Source organism: Ictalurus furcatus, chromosome 10, assembly GCF_023375685.1.
Source record: "Ictalurus furcatus strain D&B chromosome 10, Billie_1.0, whole genome shotgun sequence".
Taxonomy (NCBI): domain Eukaryota; kingdom Metazoa; phylum Chordata; class Actinopteri; order Siluriformes; family Ictaluridae; genus Ictalurus; species Ictalurus furcatus.
Window position 1 is genome coordinate 14,142,238 of NC_071264.1, and position 17,222 is coordinate 14,159,459.

General features: G+C 38.1%; 2 protein-coding genes across 2 annotated transcripts in view; both read right to left on the reverse strand.

The window, feature by feature from the left end:
• Nucleotides 1–232: 232 nt before the first annotated feature.
• Nucleotides 233–14,117, reverse strand: cilp2 (cartilage intermediate layer protein 2). The gene is made up of 10 exons (XM_053635116.1): nt 13,835–14,117; nt 10,120–10,215; nt 9,381–9,650; nt 9,053–9,235; nt 8,058–8,213; nt 7,643–7,960; nt 5,615–5,723; nt 5,371–5,528; nt 1,444–3,871; nt 233–1,355 (listed from the first exon to the last, which is right to left on the reverse strand). The coding sequence occupies exons 1-9, from the start codon at nt 13,896–13,898 to the stop codon at nt 1,446–1,448; spliced, it is 3,780 nt and encodes a 1,259-aa protein (XP_053491091.1). The 5' UTR covers nt 13,899–14,117; the 3' UTR covers nt 233–1,355; nt 1,444–1,445.
• Nucleotides 14,118–15,939: 1,822 nt separating this feature from the next.
• Nucleotides 15,940–17,222, reverse strand: part of yjefn3 (YjeF N-terminal domain containing 3) — a 36,246-nt gene continuing 34,963 nt past the window's right edge. Inside the window, exon 6 of the mRNA XM_053635184.1 lies at nt 15,940–17,141. Within this exon, the coding sequence (XP_053491159.1) occupies nt 16,945–17,141 (197 nt within the window). The 3' untranslated portion in view covers nt 15,940–16,944. The remainder of the gene's footprint in view (nt 17,142–17,222) is intronic.

The following is a 17,222-nucleotide window of genomic DNA, read 5'->3' on the forward strand; positions in this document are numbered from 1 at the left end:
TCATCATATGCATAACCTATTTTTTTTTTGTCCTGCTTGATAGTTTGATAGTAATGGTCAGGTATTGCAATCGGAATGGATGTAGTCCACTGGTCTGTATATCGTGGTGTAGTCTACTTCAGATGAAAATACCTCTATTTCTATACCATCCAGATTACCCATATTCTTCAGTAATTGTTCATAAGGTGAAATAAAGTGTATGTACTGTAAATACACGTCATGAGATTATCACTTCAGGTAAAATGTGTTTATTTCCACTATAAACTGTGAAGAGTCTCTAATTCAGTAAAGCTGAAATATTCCAAAATGTCCATCAAATGAACACTATTAAAAAAGTTGCTTAGTTCTTGTAGGATGCTAAGATTCCTTAAAAATAGATAATAAGCTGACTATACATAGTTTGTGAAACAGACTTAAACTTACATAGGGATTAGCCCAACTTTTAACAGTCCTAATGAACATAGCAGATTTTTATTTGGTTTAGGACTCTCAAGTAATTGTCAGAATTATTGCACGTCAAGAGACAAACAGACACCCATAAGGAACAATATACTTTAACCTATGTACAAACTATTGGATTTACCATGCTACGCTCTACTCTTATGATTAAAGCTATGTAGAATTTTAAACAATACCTTAAATTTTATTGCTTTGACTCAAATTTTGTTGAAAAGATTCAGGAGGTAGTTTGGAGTCTTTAAAAATGGAAATGTCCTAATTCCAAATCAAGGGCTATTGTATTATTCAGCTATTCTGTCCAAAGTATCAACACAGGTTCTGTTTAGACTGCTGGCACATTTTGCTTTCTTTGGCTTAGTTTAGTTATACTTTGGTCAAACTGAAGTATGGTTGAGTTACATTTGGGCTATTATTGTGCTAATTTGGAAAAGGGGGGAGCCAGATTAGCATTGTTTCTACTTCTAGGCTCTAGTACACTAAACCACATGCATCACTCCTACAGTGAGTACCTTTAACAGAATAACAGGAACCTTCTTTATGTACATCTAAGCTCACTATGGAGTTACTAATCTTAAACTTAAATGGTATAAATGTAAGATCCAAAAAGGCTGAAATAATGCACTTGAATTGATCATTTTTTTATAACTCTAATAAATAAAAGTGTCCATCCTGGACATTAAAGACATTTCTTATTATATCAAGTAATTATGGGGGAATGAGGAAGCATGTAAATGACGTTTCCCTTCAGAAAACTGGAGAGAACATGTCCAGAGTGAGTTTATAACAAAATAATGGAACTTGGCTCAGAAAACACTGAGTATCTAATGTCCAGACTGACCAAGCTTGTCATTTACATCATTTTTGTGAGTGTCTTCAGCCAACATCTTCCCAACAACCTTTACACAGATGAGAGGGAAAATAAGTTAATTCCCATTTAGTGGCACATTTAAATTTTCATAAATAAACAAAATGTAGTATACTCACATTTAGGCAGATCTACTGCCTTGTTGAGTCCGTGCAGCAGTTCTTCTCCTGCTGCTGTTGCTAACTCTGCGGCTCTGGATCCTGCTCTGTTGGTCAGAAGGATATGCCACCACCTGTGCTGACCCTCTTCTAACCTGTGTTCCCTGTGATTCCCTCATGTCCCGAGCCATTTGTGCCAAGGTTTGACTAGGATTTGTTTGCAAGCGCTGGAACAGGCTCTCACGGTTTACAGTTCTTTTGGGGCAGCTGAAAGTTAGACCCACTCCGGAATCTGATTTCATCTCCCTTGAGAAACCGTCTGAGGTACCATCAAAGCAGCGTCCTATGGCAATCTCTTTGGCAATGCGTGGGTTCTGGTCTGTGACAGTGTATATTCCATAGTTATGGCCTAGTGGGTCCACGGGAGCTAACATGGTAAATGCATGAGACTCATTGTTCTGTAGAAGAGGTGGGTGCTTTGTAAGGTACTCTTGCAGAAGACTGTTGATGCCTATTCTCCGACAGTTGCCTTGTGGAAGGATAGTAATTAGAGACCGGTCAACAGTGTCTTGGTCATAAAGCATTCCGCTGCATTTGAACTCCAAGCAAGCAGCAGAGGTGTTAGGTTGTTTCAAGTCACGAGTGCTGCGTATGTCCCTAATTCCATACAACTGACCCCTGGTCTGAAAATGGGTACCACCAAAGTTCTTTGACCTGACCATAACTTCTGTTTCCCCATGGATCTTAACTTTGATATAGCAAGCCCTGAACTCCTGTGGGTTTGGCCACCATGAAAGGTAGTCCCCAGTCCAAGTTGTGAGATCATTCTCCTGAAAAGGTACCACATTGTACTCATATTTGTCTTTCTCTACACGGAAGAAACGGAAATGATTTGCATCAATGGGTGCGTTTTCACATGAGATTAGACTTTGATAAGGATATATTGGTCCATTGGTTTCATCCAGATTATTTGGATTTGGCTTGGCTAAATTTGTTCTAAAGGCAGTTTTTTTGAGTGCTGGATCATCATGATCTGATCGTTGATAATCTAACTTTTCTAAGTATGGTTGTAATACACCAATGATGTTAGGATTCATTTTTGGTGTAGATGGGGCTGCTTCAAGTTCTTCACCTCCCATTGTGGCTGTGACATAGGCTGTGTATGCATCAGATCTCTGGGCATCACAGAAGGCTGGAAGACAAGCTCCATTTGGTCCTGTTATCACACTGTCAAAACGTCCCCAAGCTCTAGGATTTGATGAGTATCCAGGCCTGGGCTCCAGGTTTATAAGATTTATCACCACACCTTCAAGTTGCTCAGTAGGCAAGAATTTGTCACTCATGTATGCCCGAACCTTGACGTAGCAGCGGCGATTTTCAGGTACATCCAAGTTGAACAGTCTGCGCTCTCTTATTTCCATGTTCCCTATCAGGAAAGTGCGCTCCTCTCTTTTTTTCCTCCTATTTCCAGCAGTGGTAACCTGAGTAGGTTGAAAATTACTCTCTTCCTCCCAAATACCTGTGACTGGATTGAGAGACCACAGTTTCATAGTAGGTATATGCTCTGGCATTTTGACATGTTCTGTATCAAGGAGCACTTGGACTTCACCAGCTCCAAGGATCTCCTGATTTGTTTCATCTCTGAAATCAAGAGAAAACATTCCATATGTCCTCAAAGGAAGCATATCACCTTCATCACCCACAAAGTTCAAGTCTCCTGGCATAGCCGCAGCTGTTGTGACGTTGCGTGGATCAAAGAAAGTGACACTTGCTTTAACCGTGCCTTCATACATTTCCCCAGTGTCTTTGTGGAAGGAGTTGGGAGGTATGACCAGCTGACCAATGGGCTCCTCCCCTTTTATTTCACCCAGATAAATAGTGTTGCTCTCTGCAGCATTGATGTCAATTGGTTCCTGCTTTCGCAGTACTTTTACATCATGGTAAACTGAACCACCCTTCTTATCAAAAACAAACACTTTGAGAGTATCTAAGAACTTTTGTGATGGGTCCACAAAGTTCACTACCAGACGTTGGGTGTCAGAGGGCACATGAATTGTGAACCCACCCTGATAACCTGTGATTCCTATTCGTTCTTTTCCCATGAAAATGTGTCCAAATCGTAAGGGCTCATTATTGTCTGCAGCAACCACTCTCCCCCGTACCAGAATTTTGGGTTGGACACATTTTTGACAACCACATTCAGTCACAACCTTTATTGGAAGAATGTAGCTGCCACAATTGATCTCCTTTGTTTCCATTTGCTTCACCCCACAGCAGAAACTAGATGAATCTTTGCATCGTAGGTCAAAGTCCAGTGACCCAGGACATTTGTTGTTAGTACAACGACCAGCATTATACCACTTGGATTTTGTGGCTGACTGTTTGCAGTCTAAAGGCAGTTTAATCAGGTGACTTTCAGGAGTAGCATTACATGCTGGGGTTCCTTTGGCTGTAAAATATGAAAGTGCATAAAAGTATCTTATTTAGCTAAACATATGCACATTATTACACGTAGGCACAACATTACAGGAAAATTAAGAACAAAAAATAATATAAAGAAACATTGTTTCACAATGTGAGACTGAATGCAACTAGAAAATTAAAAAATGGCAAAATTAACTTTAATGTTTTTTTTTTATTACTCATTAGGCCAAAATATATAAAGTGGCATTATGAAACCATGAATATGTGTTAAATAGCATTATTTAGCCACCCTGAATACCCATTGCAAGTGGTGATACAAATAAACCAAACCAAATGATTCAAATGTAACAAAATGTTGAACTACAAAAGTGAGCCACAATGTTCATTATTAAGAACTAGTTGAGAAAATGCGACACAAGAACAACTGTAACTGTACAACAGTAATATGAATAGTACCAATAGTTTAACAGTTCTCTTTCACATAGATGAGCTAACAGACATCAGTGATTGGTTAGTTTTGTTAGCAACAGCTATGTTGTTATTGAACATATCCACCATTTTCCAAAATGGCCATGCAAATGATATTAGTTGCCAATATTAAGGAACACTGAACTACCATTGTAGCTGCTTATTTATAAAAGCAGGTGGACAAATCAATTCTAATAAATGATGTAAAGTGTCTTGGTGAATTTTTTTGTGTTTTTTCTTCTATTTATTTCTCATGTTTTTCTGTTTCATTTGCCCACTACCATAATTATGGCATTCTTAAATATTGATTAAATTAAGAGCATACAGTAATAATCAGTTTAATTAATATCTAGATGTTTTGAGGGGAAATATTTGCCCAAATGTTCACAAATGGCTTTGGCATCTCAGGAAAGACTTAATAGTTTAGTGACTCCAAATAAGTGACATTAAAATAGTGAGATTTGATTATAGCATTACTATAAAAGCTACCCATATGTGGAAGTTTTGTGGAAATGAACTTGATTGAAAAATTAATTCTAGTGCTCCAATCAATTAAAACAACTTCAATTTTTAATTGTTTTCATTATGCTTTCAGGTTTCAGGGGCTCCATAAGACAGTGTTATAAGACAGTAATATTTTCAGTGTTGCAGTCAGTCAAAGACAGAGTGTAAGTTCAGAAGTGAAAAAAGTGGTGTCTGATTATTTTAGCACACCATGCAGCAGGGCTTTCTGTAAATCTATACTTTGGCTAACAAGCATAAAGGGAATTTGTGCAAAGTATAGTTATGTGCATGGAGGTGAAAATGCATAATAGTCTGATGAGATGTCTTAGATTTCATTTAAATATCCAGAGCTTCAAATTTAGACATGGCCATTCCTTTACGATCAGTTATATGCATAGAGAGGATGGATCAGTATCAACACAAACATCTGCTAGTTTTTGGGGACATTACTATTCATGGTCTTTTCTTCCTTTGTGCACAAATATTGTAAAGATCTTCATACTCTTCATACTGATTAATTAATTCTGGCAGATGAATTGATTATACACTTACCAAAAACAGTCAGGAATGCAGGAGTGGACTTAATGGTTCCTGTTAGACTATTGGCTTTGCAGTAATACATCCCAGTGTGTTCTGGTTTCAGATCACGCAATACCAAGTCTCCATCGTACTTGTATATTTTTTGGTCCAGCAAAGTTCCATTGTGATACCTGGTGGGCAAACAAATTGATTAAATATGCCATTAAATCCAAAATAATTATATTAAGATTATAGATAACAATACCCATATTCCTACCAGTAATATTTATCAGGTATGGGGGTTCCTGTTGCTTTGCAGCAAAGAGTCACACGTTGTCCTTCATATCGTACTTTATCTTCAGGGTGTTTGAGAATGTATGGCTTCTCTATAAGAAAATTAAGGGAAAAAACTTTAGGGGGAAAATACTGTAATAGAAGATGTAATAAAATTAACACAGTTGAGAAGCACAAATGGAATATTGTTGGAACATAAATTAATTTATTTTTATATACATTTATTTACTTTGTTTCTGTTACTGTTTTTCTCCAAACATCTAAGCAAGCATGGTTCCTCTGTCCAGGTGACAAGTAATTTAGACTAGCCAGGCAGTGGTGGCTTGTCCATAAGGACACCATTTACATTAGTGTTTCAACAAATGTTAATCTTCAATAGAGGCACACAGGTAACACAGGTATAGGAATCATGCTGCCATATGTTCAGTCCAGGAGAAGCGGTCGGGACAGTTAATGACAGACTTGCCAAATTTGGCTAGTTGAAAAATACACTGTAGCTGCCATGATCTTTTTTTTATAGCAAATAATCAGAATTAAATCTAATACATTTCCACAAACACCTCTACCACAGCAACGTGCAAGTGCATATCTTGCAAGGTTCAGAAGAACAAAAGGGGGATTATAGACTGGATAATGTTTGTACACCAGAAAAGCATGTGCATCACAGTGACCTTTTTCCAATGCAAAGGCTGAGGAAAACAAGACAAATATGTCTCCCTTTTCTAATGCCCAATTTCTTTTGGCTAGTTTTAGTTCTTAGTAGGGCTGCACTGAATGTTCGGCAACCGAAATAATAATTGAAAAATGCCGAATAAATTTGACCGAACAATAGCGTGTTTGATGACGCAACACAATAGCCTAGCAACCAGAGTGAGACGCGCGAATTTCACGACCTCGATGAGGGGGCGCGCGCATGCGCGAGTTACGTGCACGACGCACGTGCTCTTCGGATGTTTACTTTTTTTGTTTCAGTTCCGGAGTATTCTGTCACGTCGCGAGACGTAAGGGAGTAGAGTAAGGAAGCAGGTAAAGACGTATTTATTTAAGGACAGGCAGACAAATCCAAATCATAATCCAAAAAACGTAGTCAAGACAGGCAAAGGGACTAAATGAACTAATCTATAGTTTAAACTAACTAAATGTATCAAGGAACATAACATTAACAACGTATATAAGTATACTATATCTACTCTAATACTCCGCGAGGTATACAGGGACGCGAGCGGTATATAACCGAATATAATCAGCCGAATAGAACCATTTTTTGCACTCTTGTCAATGCCCTTTTTAATGCACTTTTTTGTTGTAGGCTACAGAGTGTTCCATTCTTTCAGCAGTCAGTTATAGGCCTAACATAGGCTATTCAAGGGGGGCTCAAATATGACCACATAAAAATATTTTTATTTTACTAATTTATTTATTTGAAGTTATATTGTGCCTTGTTGGTAGACTATGCTGAAATGAAAAAAAATGTTCAGTGTTAAATAAATATTTTGAAATTGTAGTTTTTGTAATTGAGTTTTTTCTTTGAAAAGCAAGACAAAATAGTAAAAAGCACATTTGACTATTTAATTTATGCAATGGTGAAAAAATGGCAAAATAAATGGAAAAAACGCAAAAGAAAAAAACCGTGTTCGGTTTCGGCCTTCGGCCAAGTTTTTCATTATATTCGGTTTCAGCTTCGGCCAAGAATTTTCATTTTGGTGCATCGCTAGTTCTTAGGTAGGTTTTTTTTTTTTTTTTTTTTTTTTTTTTTTTTTTTTTTTTTTTAATGCAGCTTGGCTGGAAATTTTACTGAAACCTGGCAACATTGGTTAATTATATTAGCTCATTGGCAAACACACCTGCTATTTGAACAAAGGTATGCCTAAAACCACTCAAAAGAAGCTGTCAGACTCTTTGCTGAATGACTGTATGTTGTTGACACTCAACATGGTTGCTTTTAAGCCTCTCTACTTAATTTTGTATGCGGCTGTGTGTTGGTCACAAGTCTCTTTTGCATAGGGCTTACCTGAGGACCTGAGGAAAGCTCGAACCCAGAGGTTTTCACTGCTATTTCTGAAAATAGGGACAGTTGCCGAAGCAAACTTTTCCTTGCTGATGAGTAGCCGAGTCTCAGGGCCTGAGCACATGTTATGTATCTTGAGCAAACCCTTATCATCTGTCTGGGCACGGATAACCTTTGGCTGGTCTGCCACAGCCACACTGGCTCCAGACACTGGAACTCCAGTCACACTCAGGACTTCCCCTCGTAGTGTCTGTCCCTCACAAATGCAGTGGCTGCACTCCTCATTTGGGTGTCCCTCAGGACACACAAGTTGACACAACACTACAGTTTGCACACATATAAATCACAGTTCATTCTAACTTTGCACTTATTTTTTTAAGACTGTGATGTGTAAGATAGGCAATATGATATACCGCACTTGGACATTGGGTATTTCCACACTTCTGGACTTCCACTGGTCGTCCTCTGCAGCGGACCATGTCAGATGATCTGCTGCAAGTTCTCCGTCTTGTTCTTCGACCCTTCCCACAGGTCACTGAGCAAGTGCTCCACGTCCCCCACTGACTCCACTTGGCTGGTTGGAGAAGAGATGAGTGTTGCATTGAAATTACTGGTCTGACCTTTTGGGATAAAATCAGCCAAACTGGAATTTCTGCATGCAGAAAGCCTATTTGAAGACGTGATATATTGACTTGATAAACAAATGAAATGGATGCTAAAATGTTAAGCTGTAATTATTCCATCAGAAGTCAAGGATGAAGCAAGCATTTCAAATAGTTATGACAAACGATTTGAATAATTCTATTTAATGCTAAATAAAATGCTGGTTTTGTTACAAAAATGACTGAGGATTCTGATATGCACCAAATTATATGGGTTGTGGTTTTTGTTTGTTTGTTTTTCTTTTAGTTTTTTTTTTTATTTCCCCATTTGGTTATTTACCAATTCCCACCTACCAGGCAGCTTGGGCTAGCGCACACGATCACAACCAACCAGGGAGGCCGTGCTTCCTCCAAGACACGTGAAGCTAGCCAACATGTTGCTCATCACAGGGCAGCTGAAGACACTCAGAAGAAAGTGCTAACTGCCCTCTTCTACATGAGCTCACAGATGCCCATGATTAGTTAGCGGATTTTACAGGAGAGGTATTTTACACTGGGTGTAAGGTGGGGACATACCCTTGGTGGGACATCAGTCATTCACAGGACACCATGCACAAACAAATTCCCATGCTCATTCACACCTATGGGCAATTAAGGTTACCCATTCAACCTACTGGTATGTTATGTGAGGTGAAAGGAAACCAGAAAACCCCCCAGAAAAACCATGTGAACACAGAGAGAACAAGCTAAACTGGACCTGTGAGGTGGCAATGCAGCAGCACATTCTAATTTAAATTCATTGACCGGTTACCTTCGCACGGTGGAGTAGAGCACTCTGTCCGCTCAGCATGAGGGCCTGGGCAAGCTGGCATGACCAGCTTGGGCAGAGGCTGTGTGCTCATGCATTTCCGCCGACGCACTTGGATGCCCACATCATTACAGGCAGTGGTTGAACAAGGACCCCACTCACTCCAGTTTGTCCAATATGTTTGAACTGAAGAAATGAAAGAATAGCAGACAGTTCAATCCAATATACTTTATCATTTCCAAAATAAACATGCACTGATCCATCTCTTTTTTCACTATGCAGTTCATAGCATGGGGTAATATACCATGACCTGTTGCTTGATTAATAGTACCTGGTGGACACTGGAATCTCACATGGTAGTTGGAACAGATGCGTCCATATGGCTGTTCTTTATTAATGCACCAAAAGCCCTTCTCCAGACTGGAATGTACCACCTCACCAGTGTCTGAAGCAGGTACCCAGTCAGTGGTACGAACCTCCATGGCGACAGGCCGTGCACACACTCTCTCTCTGTAGTAAAATCGAATAGCCTCTAGCCTCTCATAGTCCCCATTACCACCAGGATGGTCAATGTTGAACCAGGATGTCCACTCTGTCACTCCTGTATTTCAAAGTGAAATAAAAATTAACATATCCAACTTTAGCTACGAACAAAGTGGTATATCAATTGCAATATTTAAAAACAAAAACAAAAATAATCATCAGCCTCGAGTGTCCGTTTTGCTTAATATATATCTTATTCTCATCAAGTTATTTTTATTTCAGGTTCACCCTAAGGAAACTGTAAAGGACTCTAATATTTTTTGATCAGACCGCTTGCTCCTGTTTTTTAAATTAAAGCTCTTGTTAACAGCCTGCGTGTCATTGCCCTGTGCTTGCATTATATGATCTCACATTCAAGAAGCACTGGTGTTACAGGAAATCATGCCTCACGCTTTAATATATTTTTATGTGCTGGCCACCAAATCCCCTGGTGCACACTTATTAGCTCCAGTTCATCATCACGGCAGCATATTCGCAACAAAGGGGAAATAACCACAAAACAAATATATTATTTTAGTAATAAAGACCTGTGGTCTGAGGTTCGAAGATGCTGTTGTAGGCCAGCTTTGTGTTCCTGTTCCTATGGCTCAACTTTCGTAGCTGTGAACTGTTCCAGCTAGAACCTGCAGGCAATAAGAGAAAATGATATTACCAGTCCAGCCACATTCAGCCCTACATTCTTGTGCATTCATTCTCAATTACACATTGTTGCTTGCAGTTCTGTATTAAAACCATCGCTTCACAGCACATTCCTACAATTGCATTAGTGTCTGTGAATGCAAGAAGAAGGTTCAGTGTCAAAGAGAACTCTATAGAAGATAACTGAGCTTCGAATTTCAAATCTGTCTCTTGGGTGTCTGGCTTCATACGTTTCTTTGTCTTGGGGCCGCTTTCTACTACCTTGAGATCCAAACTTGTCCATCTGGATGATCTACAGCCAGATATATATGAGCCCCAGATAACTGATTCCATGATGGTCAACAGAAGGAGTGTGTTCAACTCTCTAGACTGTGGGCTCTCTACTAGAGCTTAGAAAATGACCCAGGAGCTTATGCACACATATGGAAAAGCAACTGGATCTGACGCATGCGCCATACTTCATGGCTTCCGTTCCCAAAAGCAATGCAGATGTGATGAGATTTCTCAGGTTAAAGTCTTGAGGTAGAACTAGTGTTTGCCTTACACATCCAAATGAATTTGGCCACTGAGAAGCTACTCCTACATCTGCAAAATTAGTCTGCAAAGTCTGGAAAATTTAAAAGAAATTTGTAACCGAGTTAGAGAAATTTAAAAGGCAGGTTTTTTTTCTTGGAATAGAGATGGAGTAGGCAAGGAATGGGTCAAATGAGGTCCCTAAATGAGTCGTTTATAGACAATAGACTGGCATTAGCAGTCATTAAGGCCAAATCTGTTTATATGAACATAGGCTACATAAGCTGAACAATTATTTTATGTGGGATGTAATGAGAAGATCTATGCAGACAGGCCATTCTTTCAGCAACAACCTGTCTAGCCAAGCTGTACTTCCCCCCACTACAAATAGAGTGATGCCGTGACAGCTCATCGTTACTGGCTCTATTCTCAGCACATACGCTGAAGTGCTTATCTACAGGAGACGTGTCAGTTTCTGTGTAAGCTCTGCTGGTGTGATGCACTCCCTGAAGTCATTTTCTGTGATTACACTCAGTTCAGAATGAGTATGTTCCTCACAGGTTATCAGTAAGCAGACACTCTGCAGTGCCCTTGCCATGTTTTTTCACATCTTTGGAGTCTTAGAAAATTATTTATGTGCGCGCAAGTGAAGTTTTGGAGAAGTCACTGCTTCAAAAGTGCGACAGTGAGTCTATTAGGCTATTCTTTAAAACACCTTGTAGTTACAGAGCCTGCTTGATTGTTTTTTATTTGTTGTATAATTTAAGCCATTTTTTTAGCATTGCTCTTCGTATTATTTGCATTAATATAACCTGAGAACCTGAAATCTGTCAACACATTCATCTCAAAAGAAGAGCCAGAAATGACATTCAATAATTCAGTCAAGATCCTCCATTCCTCCATTAATAACTTATTGACCATGTAACAGGACACTGCTCTTTCATTGAGAGTGTGTATTGAGGAATTTAGTGTGCAGAAATTTATGTTGCAGTGGAAACAATAGGTTAGTTACAGCCAAAAGTATGCAAGCATCTTTGAACGGAGCATCTGTGTCCTCCTAACATAGCTCCACATGCTGATCCCTCATAACAGAGAAGCTACATTTATTCTGGGAAGCAGTGTTCACCCAAGAGAGTCAGTTTGAATTCAGTTAAGTGTTCTTTTGATCCTTGTAGCATTTTCCAAGTTTCATTGCACCAAGTTAATAATACAATGTCCTTCCAGATTTCTCACGTCACCACAAAAGTCTACAAAATGCTTAGTTGCAAGCAATTACAAAAAATCTATTCATGAATATTATTCATGCTACTTTAAAAGTGTTTTGGAGCATTTTATTAGCCAGGCACGAATAAAAAACAATGCATTCTTTTGCTCTGAAGATTAGACAAATATCTCTGCCAAAAATTAACCTGGCAGTCCTTTTCTACAGGTCTGGAAGTTGTTAAAATATTCCAGACGCTTACAAGAAGGAAAGGTAAAAACCATTTCAGCCAGCGTGTTATGTAAGAGCCTGGATAAACTAAGGCTTTTGGACTGATGTGATGATGTAGCTATGTCATGGCATTTCATTTCAGTGTAATAACAGTGGTGTGAGGGCACTGGAAAGTTCTTTAACACCTGTCTGTCATATTATGAGAGCCTAGTAACAAGCATATATTTGTTCAAAATCAGGAGTATTTCCCTTTCAGACAGGAAGCGTGGCCAGCTACTGGGCTCCAGGCTGATTTGAATGCAATTGAATGAATGCAAATGATGGCCAAAAATGATAGGTGTGTGTATGCATGTGTTTACTCTTAGTCCATGCACATGTGGAAGTAGTTTTGGCTTTTGGGCATGTGACTTGGCTGAGGTCTCAGACCTTGAGAGCTGTCCGATCTGTCGGATTCAGGATCAGATTAAAAGCCACTGGTAAAACATCCCACAGTCTCTTGATGTTTTTTTTTTTTTTTTTTGCATCTGTGAAACATTATTTCAAATTAAACTGTCTTGCAGTACTGAATAATGACAGTAATCCAGATACAATGCTACTGCGAATTTGAAAGTGCTATGGCAGCTCCTTCTGGTTTTCTCATCCATGAGTGGGATACATGCATCCTGACTTACTGCTGAAGAACATTTCAGATGTTCACTCGCATGGCACTGGCTCTGTATCTGAGATGAAATCGCAACACTTAACCTGTCATAAATTTACACTGATTTCACTTTTTCCCCCTTCTCTTCACTTCTCCTACATCAAAGTGCCAAAGTGCCATATGTCTTCCTCAGGGGAATCTGGGCAGCTAAACTCAAACGTGAGGTGAGCATCTGGAGAATTAATCATTTAAATGAGGCAGACGATCAAGTGGCAATATTTACTTTGGAGTGCACAAAATGGCTCATCTCAGCATGGACAAGCTTGGCACAGTCACCGTGGCTAACAGATCATTAATGAAAGTCTGACTGACATCTGGTTATTTAATACCCAGCTGATTTAAGCCATGTGCCAATGTCATCCACCATTTTCCATTCTACTAGCAGAGCAAGACCGGGCAGCTGTCTCCTCGCTTTAGGAAGCAGGTAATAAATTTGGTAAGGCTGAGGTGTAGGAGAGATGGAAAAGGAGTGACAGCAAACAGGCAAGAGGAAAGTTGGAGACTCAGTTACCTGGGATGTTCACAGATTTTCCAAACTGTCAGATTTTTAATTTATCTTAATTTAATTATTTCTTAATTAGAGCTTTGAGAAGTTATGTGGGAACAAAGTTTCTAATAATAATTAATAGCAACAACAAGTATTATTATAATCATCATTATTATTATTATTATTATTATTATTATTATATAGTGCCTTTCTAACAATCAATGTCACTGTACATGTACATATATTTAAAAAAAACTTTAAACTAGTAATGGCTTTGTTATGAGGAAAATAAAATTGTGTATCAATTAAAGTTAATCAATGTTGAATTAGATTATTTTAATGCATATAATATTCTCAGGTGTGAGAAATCATCTGTAAATGCACCTTAAGGCATCAGAGGATAAAGCATACGTAATCATCCAATCCTCAAATTGGTAATTAACTCAAATTAAAGCTTCACTGAGTACGTACCTTGTGCCAGGGCCAAAGCAAAGAGGGTGCACAGTACCAGTGCCACCCACATCCACTTCCTCATGGTGCCAGTCTTATGTTCAGTAGCCTGTCCGGCACAAATCACTGCAAACCAGAAAATGTTCTTCTCAAGTCCTCGGAGTGACTTGACAGGAAAATTACGCAGGTATCTCTTCTCTGACTTTCAAAATATGCCTGATGACTGTTGCACATTTCTCAGAGAACAGAGTTTTAAAAGACAGGCACTGGGCTTGAGCGGTCCAATCCAGCCCCCTCCTGCCTGCTATTGGCCAGAGCACATCTGAACCTGTGTTATAAAAAAAAAGATAACTGGAGGAGAGAACAGACTGGGGTACCTCACTGAATTTGCTGTTTGTTTATTAGGGCAGGAATGTCATGTGTCATTTTTCCTAATGCATATTCCCAGGAGTTATGTGAGGTGTCTTGGTTTTATTCTGCATGTTATATGGATCCACTGTTGATTACATATAGGTATTATTAGATATTAGCTGGACAAATAAATATTAATGCCATAAATAAACATTACTGCATTATTACTGCCATTTCTGATTTCACTGCCATTCATGAATTGTATTTGCACTTATGAAGAAATCACACATGTTTGATATGTGATTATAGATTATTAGCATGTTGATTAAATGTGTTCACATAAAAAATATGTGAAGGTGCATTTCACCATTATGTCCTAAAACTGCACATCTGAATTCAAGTAAACACAAGTGGCATCATGTGAACAGTACCCTTCATGTGCAAAAATAACATGGAGAATGAATCATGTGACGAAATCTAAAAAATGAAATCACACAAACTACTTGTGAAAAATTAACATGTGGAAATTTTATTGTGAGAAAATCACGATTAACGTGAGTTAAAAAACATAATGTGGAAAAATTAACGTGAGAAATGAATTTGAGGAAAATTATTTGTGAGAAAATTATGTGAAAGATTAACATGTGAAAAGAAAAAGTGAAAAGGTTACCTGTGTAAAATGAATTATGAGAAAATCACGTGAAAAATAAAATCATGTGAAAAATGTATGAAATGCAAAATAGTGTCTGAAAACCACGAGTAAATTTCATATGTGAATTGTATAATCTTTCATGTTTAGTTCATGTGATTTCTTTGCATGGGTTTATTTGATGAATTTATTTACGCTGTTGGAGCTTAAGCACTGATGTGACACTAATCTTGTGCTTAAACGGTTTATCCTCAAGAGTGACTCAGTGAATTACACTAATTTGTCAGTGTCCTGGCAAGAAAAAAAAATTCTTTTATATGGCGCTCAGCTGTTCAGACTATAAGAAATCTCTTATGAATCTGACATGTGGACTTCCCCTGTCAAGGCCTTTGACTGACAATAACCACTCTGCATTGTTGAAATGTTCCTCGACAGTAAGTCAACAGCAGATGGTCCTTTTACGTCTGTCTTATTTAACCTTAATGACCACCAATCGCATGATTCTCCACTGCCAATGAGAAAACAGCATCCCGTTTCATGCAGGTCAGAAAACATTGTAAACTGAAGCCTGATATGCACGGAAAGAGCTACTGACTTGTATTTTATACTTCATCAGAAACAGTAATAATGTTTTGAAAACTGACATTTGCTTGAAATCATGGTTGGCAAGGAGATTTTGGTGCATTTACAATTTCCTCAGACAAAAATATTTTAAGGTCTGTTTGAAGTTGTGGATTGATTGAAGTTATAAAAGCAGTAAATCAAAATCAACCACACGGTGTGGACTGATTACTGAAAATTACTGGGGGGGAGGCTATAAAGGAGAGGCTGTAATTTGGATGTGAATGAAAAGAGTCTGCTCAATATCAAACAGCCAAATTTCCTGCTGAAGTACAGACCAAAATATGTTCTTAGCCTCTGTCCTCAGTCTAAACAGATTTTCAGATTTTCCTTAGTTGACATATTGAGCGCACATGACTTCAAGTCATCAATCATCAAAACGTTCTTTGGGTGTTTGGAGATTACAGAGGTTTCTTTTTTATTGTCTGAATTTTTATGATGTTACTTTTGATGATGAAATACACTGATATAAACAGACTTTTTAAAATATCGTATGTAAAGAAAATGGAACACTTTTTGATAACTTCAGTGAACCTAATGCTAAATATTTGTTGAAAGAGGAATATATGGATGTCCTGACATGACCTTTGCCACAAACTGTGTGTTTCTCCTTTCTGGGTAATTTATACTGGAACAGTTGTTAGGGAACAAACGGTCATTCTTACACCCACGCCATTTTCCTGACGTTGAGTAAATCTCCTGAGTAAAGATAATATACTCTATGGTCTGAACCTTTTACTTTTTCCCCAAAATTTTGGCTATATGACTGTAACATTCAATTGTTACCCTGTTCAGTGGTGGCTAGGAGTGACCATTAATCTTAACTTCCGGAGGCTTGTGGCTAAGACGCACATGAAAACACATGGGAAGTTAACAGGTTCAAAGAGAATTTATTTGAATTCAAGATCTAAACTGGTGTTAAACACAACCTATTCAAACTAAGAAACTATATACCAATCTATTAAATATCTATTCACTGTGTTCTGGGCAACTATGTGCTATTTAAAAAGTTTCTAAAAAAATTTTTTAACAAAAAAGTAAATATATAATATAGATAAACATAAAAAATGGCTTCAGAAATACACTAATTGTATGTAGTACATAACATAATTTAAAGCATTTGCCAGTTTTACTGTCTAATACTAACTCTAATACTAAAGAATATTGAAGAGTTTTTTTAACCATAAAATTTTATGAAGGGAAAAGCTTTGACCAATTGTCATAACAGTCGGAATAATTTCTAGCATGTGAAATTGCATAAATATATGAGCAAAAAAAATATATATATATACAGAATATAATTTTTTATTTTAAAGCAAACAAAAAAAAATAACTTAAGCTACACACTTTCACTTAAGCACATACCCACATACATCATACCGGCCACCACGACAGTCTCTGTGTACAAACTTCTAGACATTTTACCACAGTAACAACCCATAAAGTACAAAATGTGAATGTGTATATATAATTCATACATATCCAAAATATGTTTTTTGTTGTGCCAGTGTTACAGTTCTATAAAACACTCGGTGCCCGGAAATTCAGGCAGATTGAGTTCATATTTTTTCTGCATGTCATATGGAAGAAAACGTCCTGCTAGAAAGTGCTTCCCCGAGAAACTTGTGGCACACTTTTTGGGGACCGTCAGAGAGATGAGAACCTCTGGATTGATCCCGTCTTTACTCGCTTCATCTACATCCCAGCCTTTGGAGTAAAAAATTGCATTTAGTTAGTAAGTGTTTTAAAAGTTTCAAATAAGGGGCTTCATTTATGAAGCTTTAGGTA

Bases quoted from the DNA above. Each gene is read 5' to 3' on its own strand.
- cilp2 (XM_053635116.1), bottom strand. From the start codon at position 13,898: ATGAGGAAGTGGATGTGGGTGGCACTGGTACTGTGCACCCTCTTTGCT. The intron at 5,724-7,642 runs GTAAGCCCTATG...ATTTTCTTATAG, and splicing joins AGCTTTCCTCAGGTCCTCAG to AGAAGCCATACATTCTCAAA. The intron at 5,529-5,614 runs GTAGGAATATGG...TTTGCCCACCAG, and splicing joins ATACCTGATAAATATTACTG to GTATCACAATGGAACTTTGC.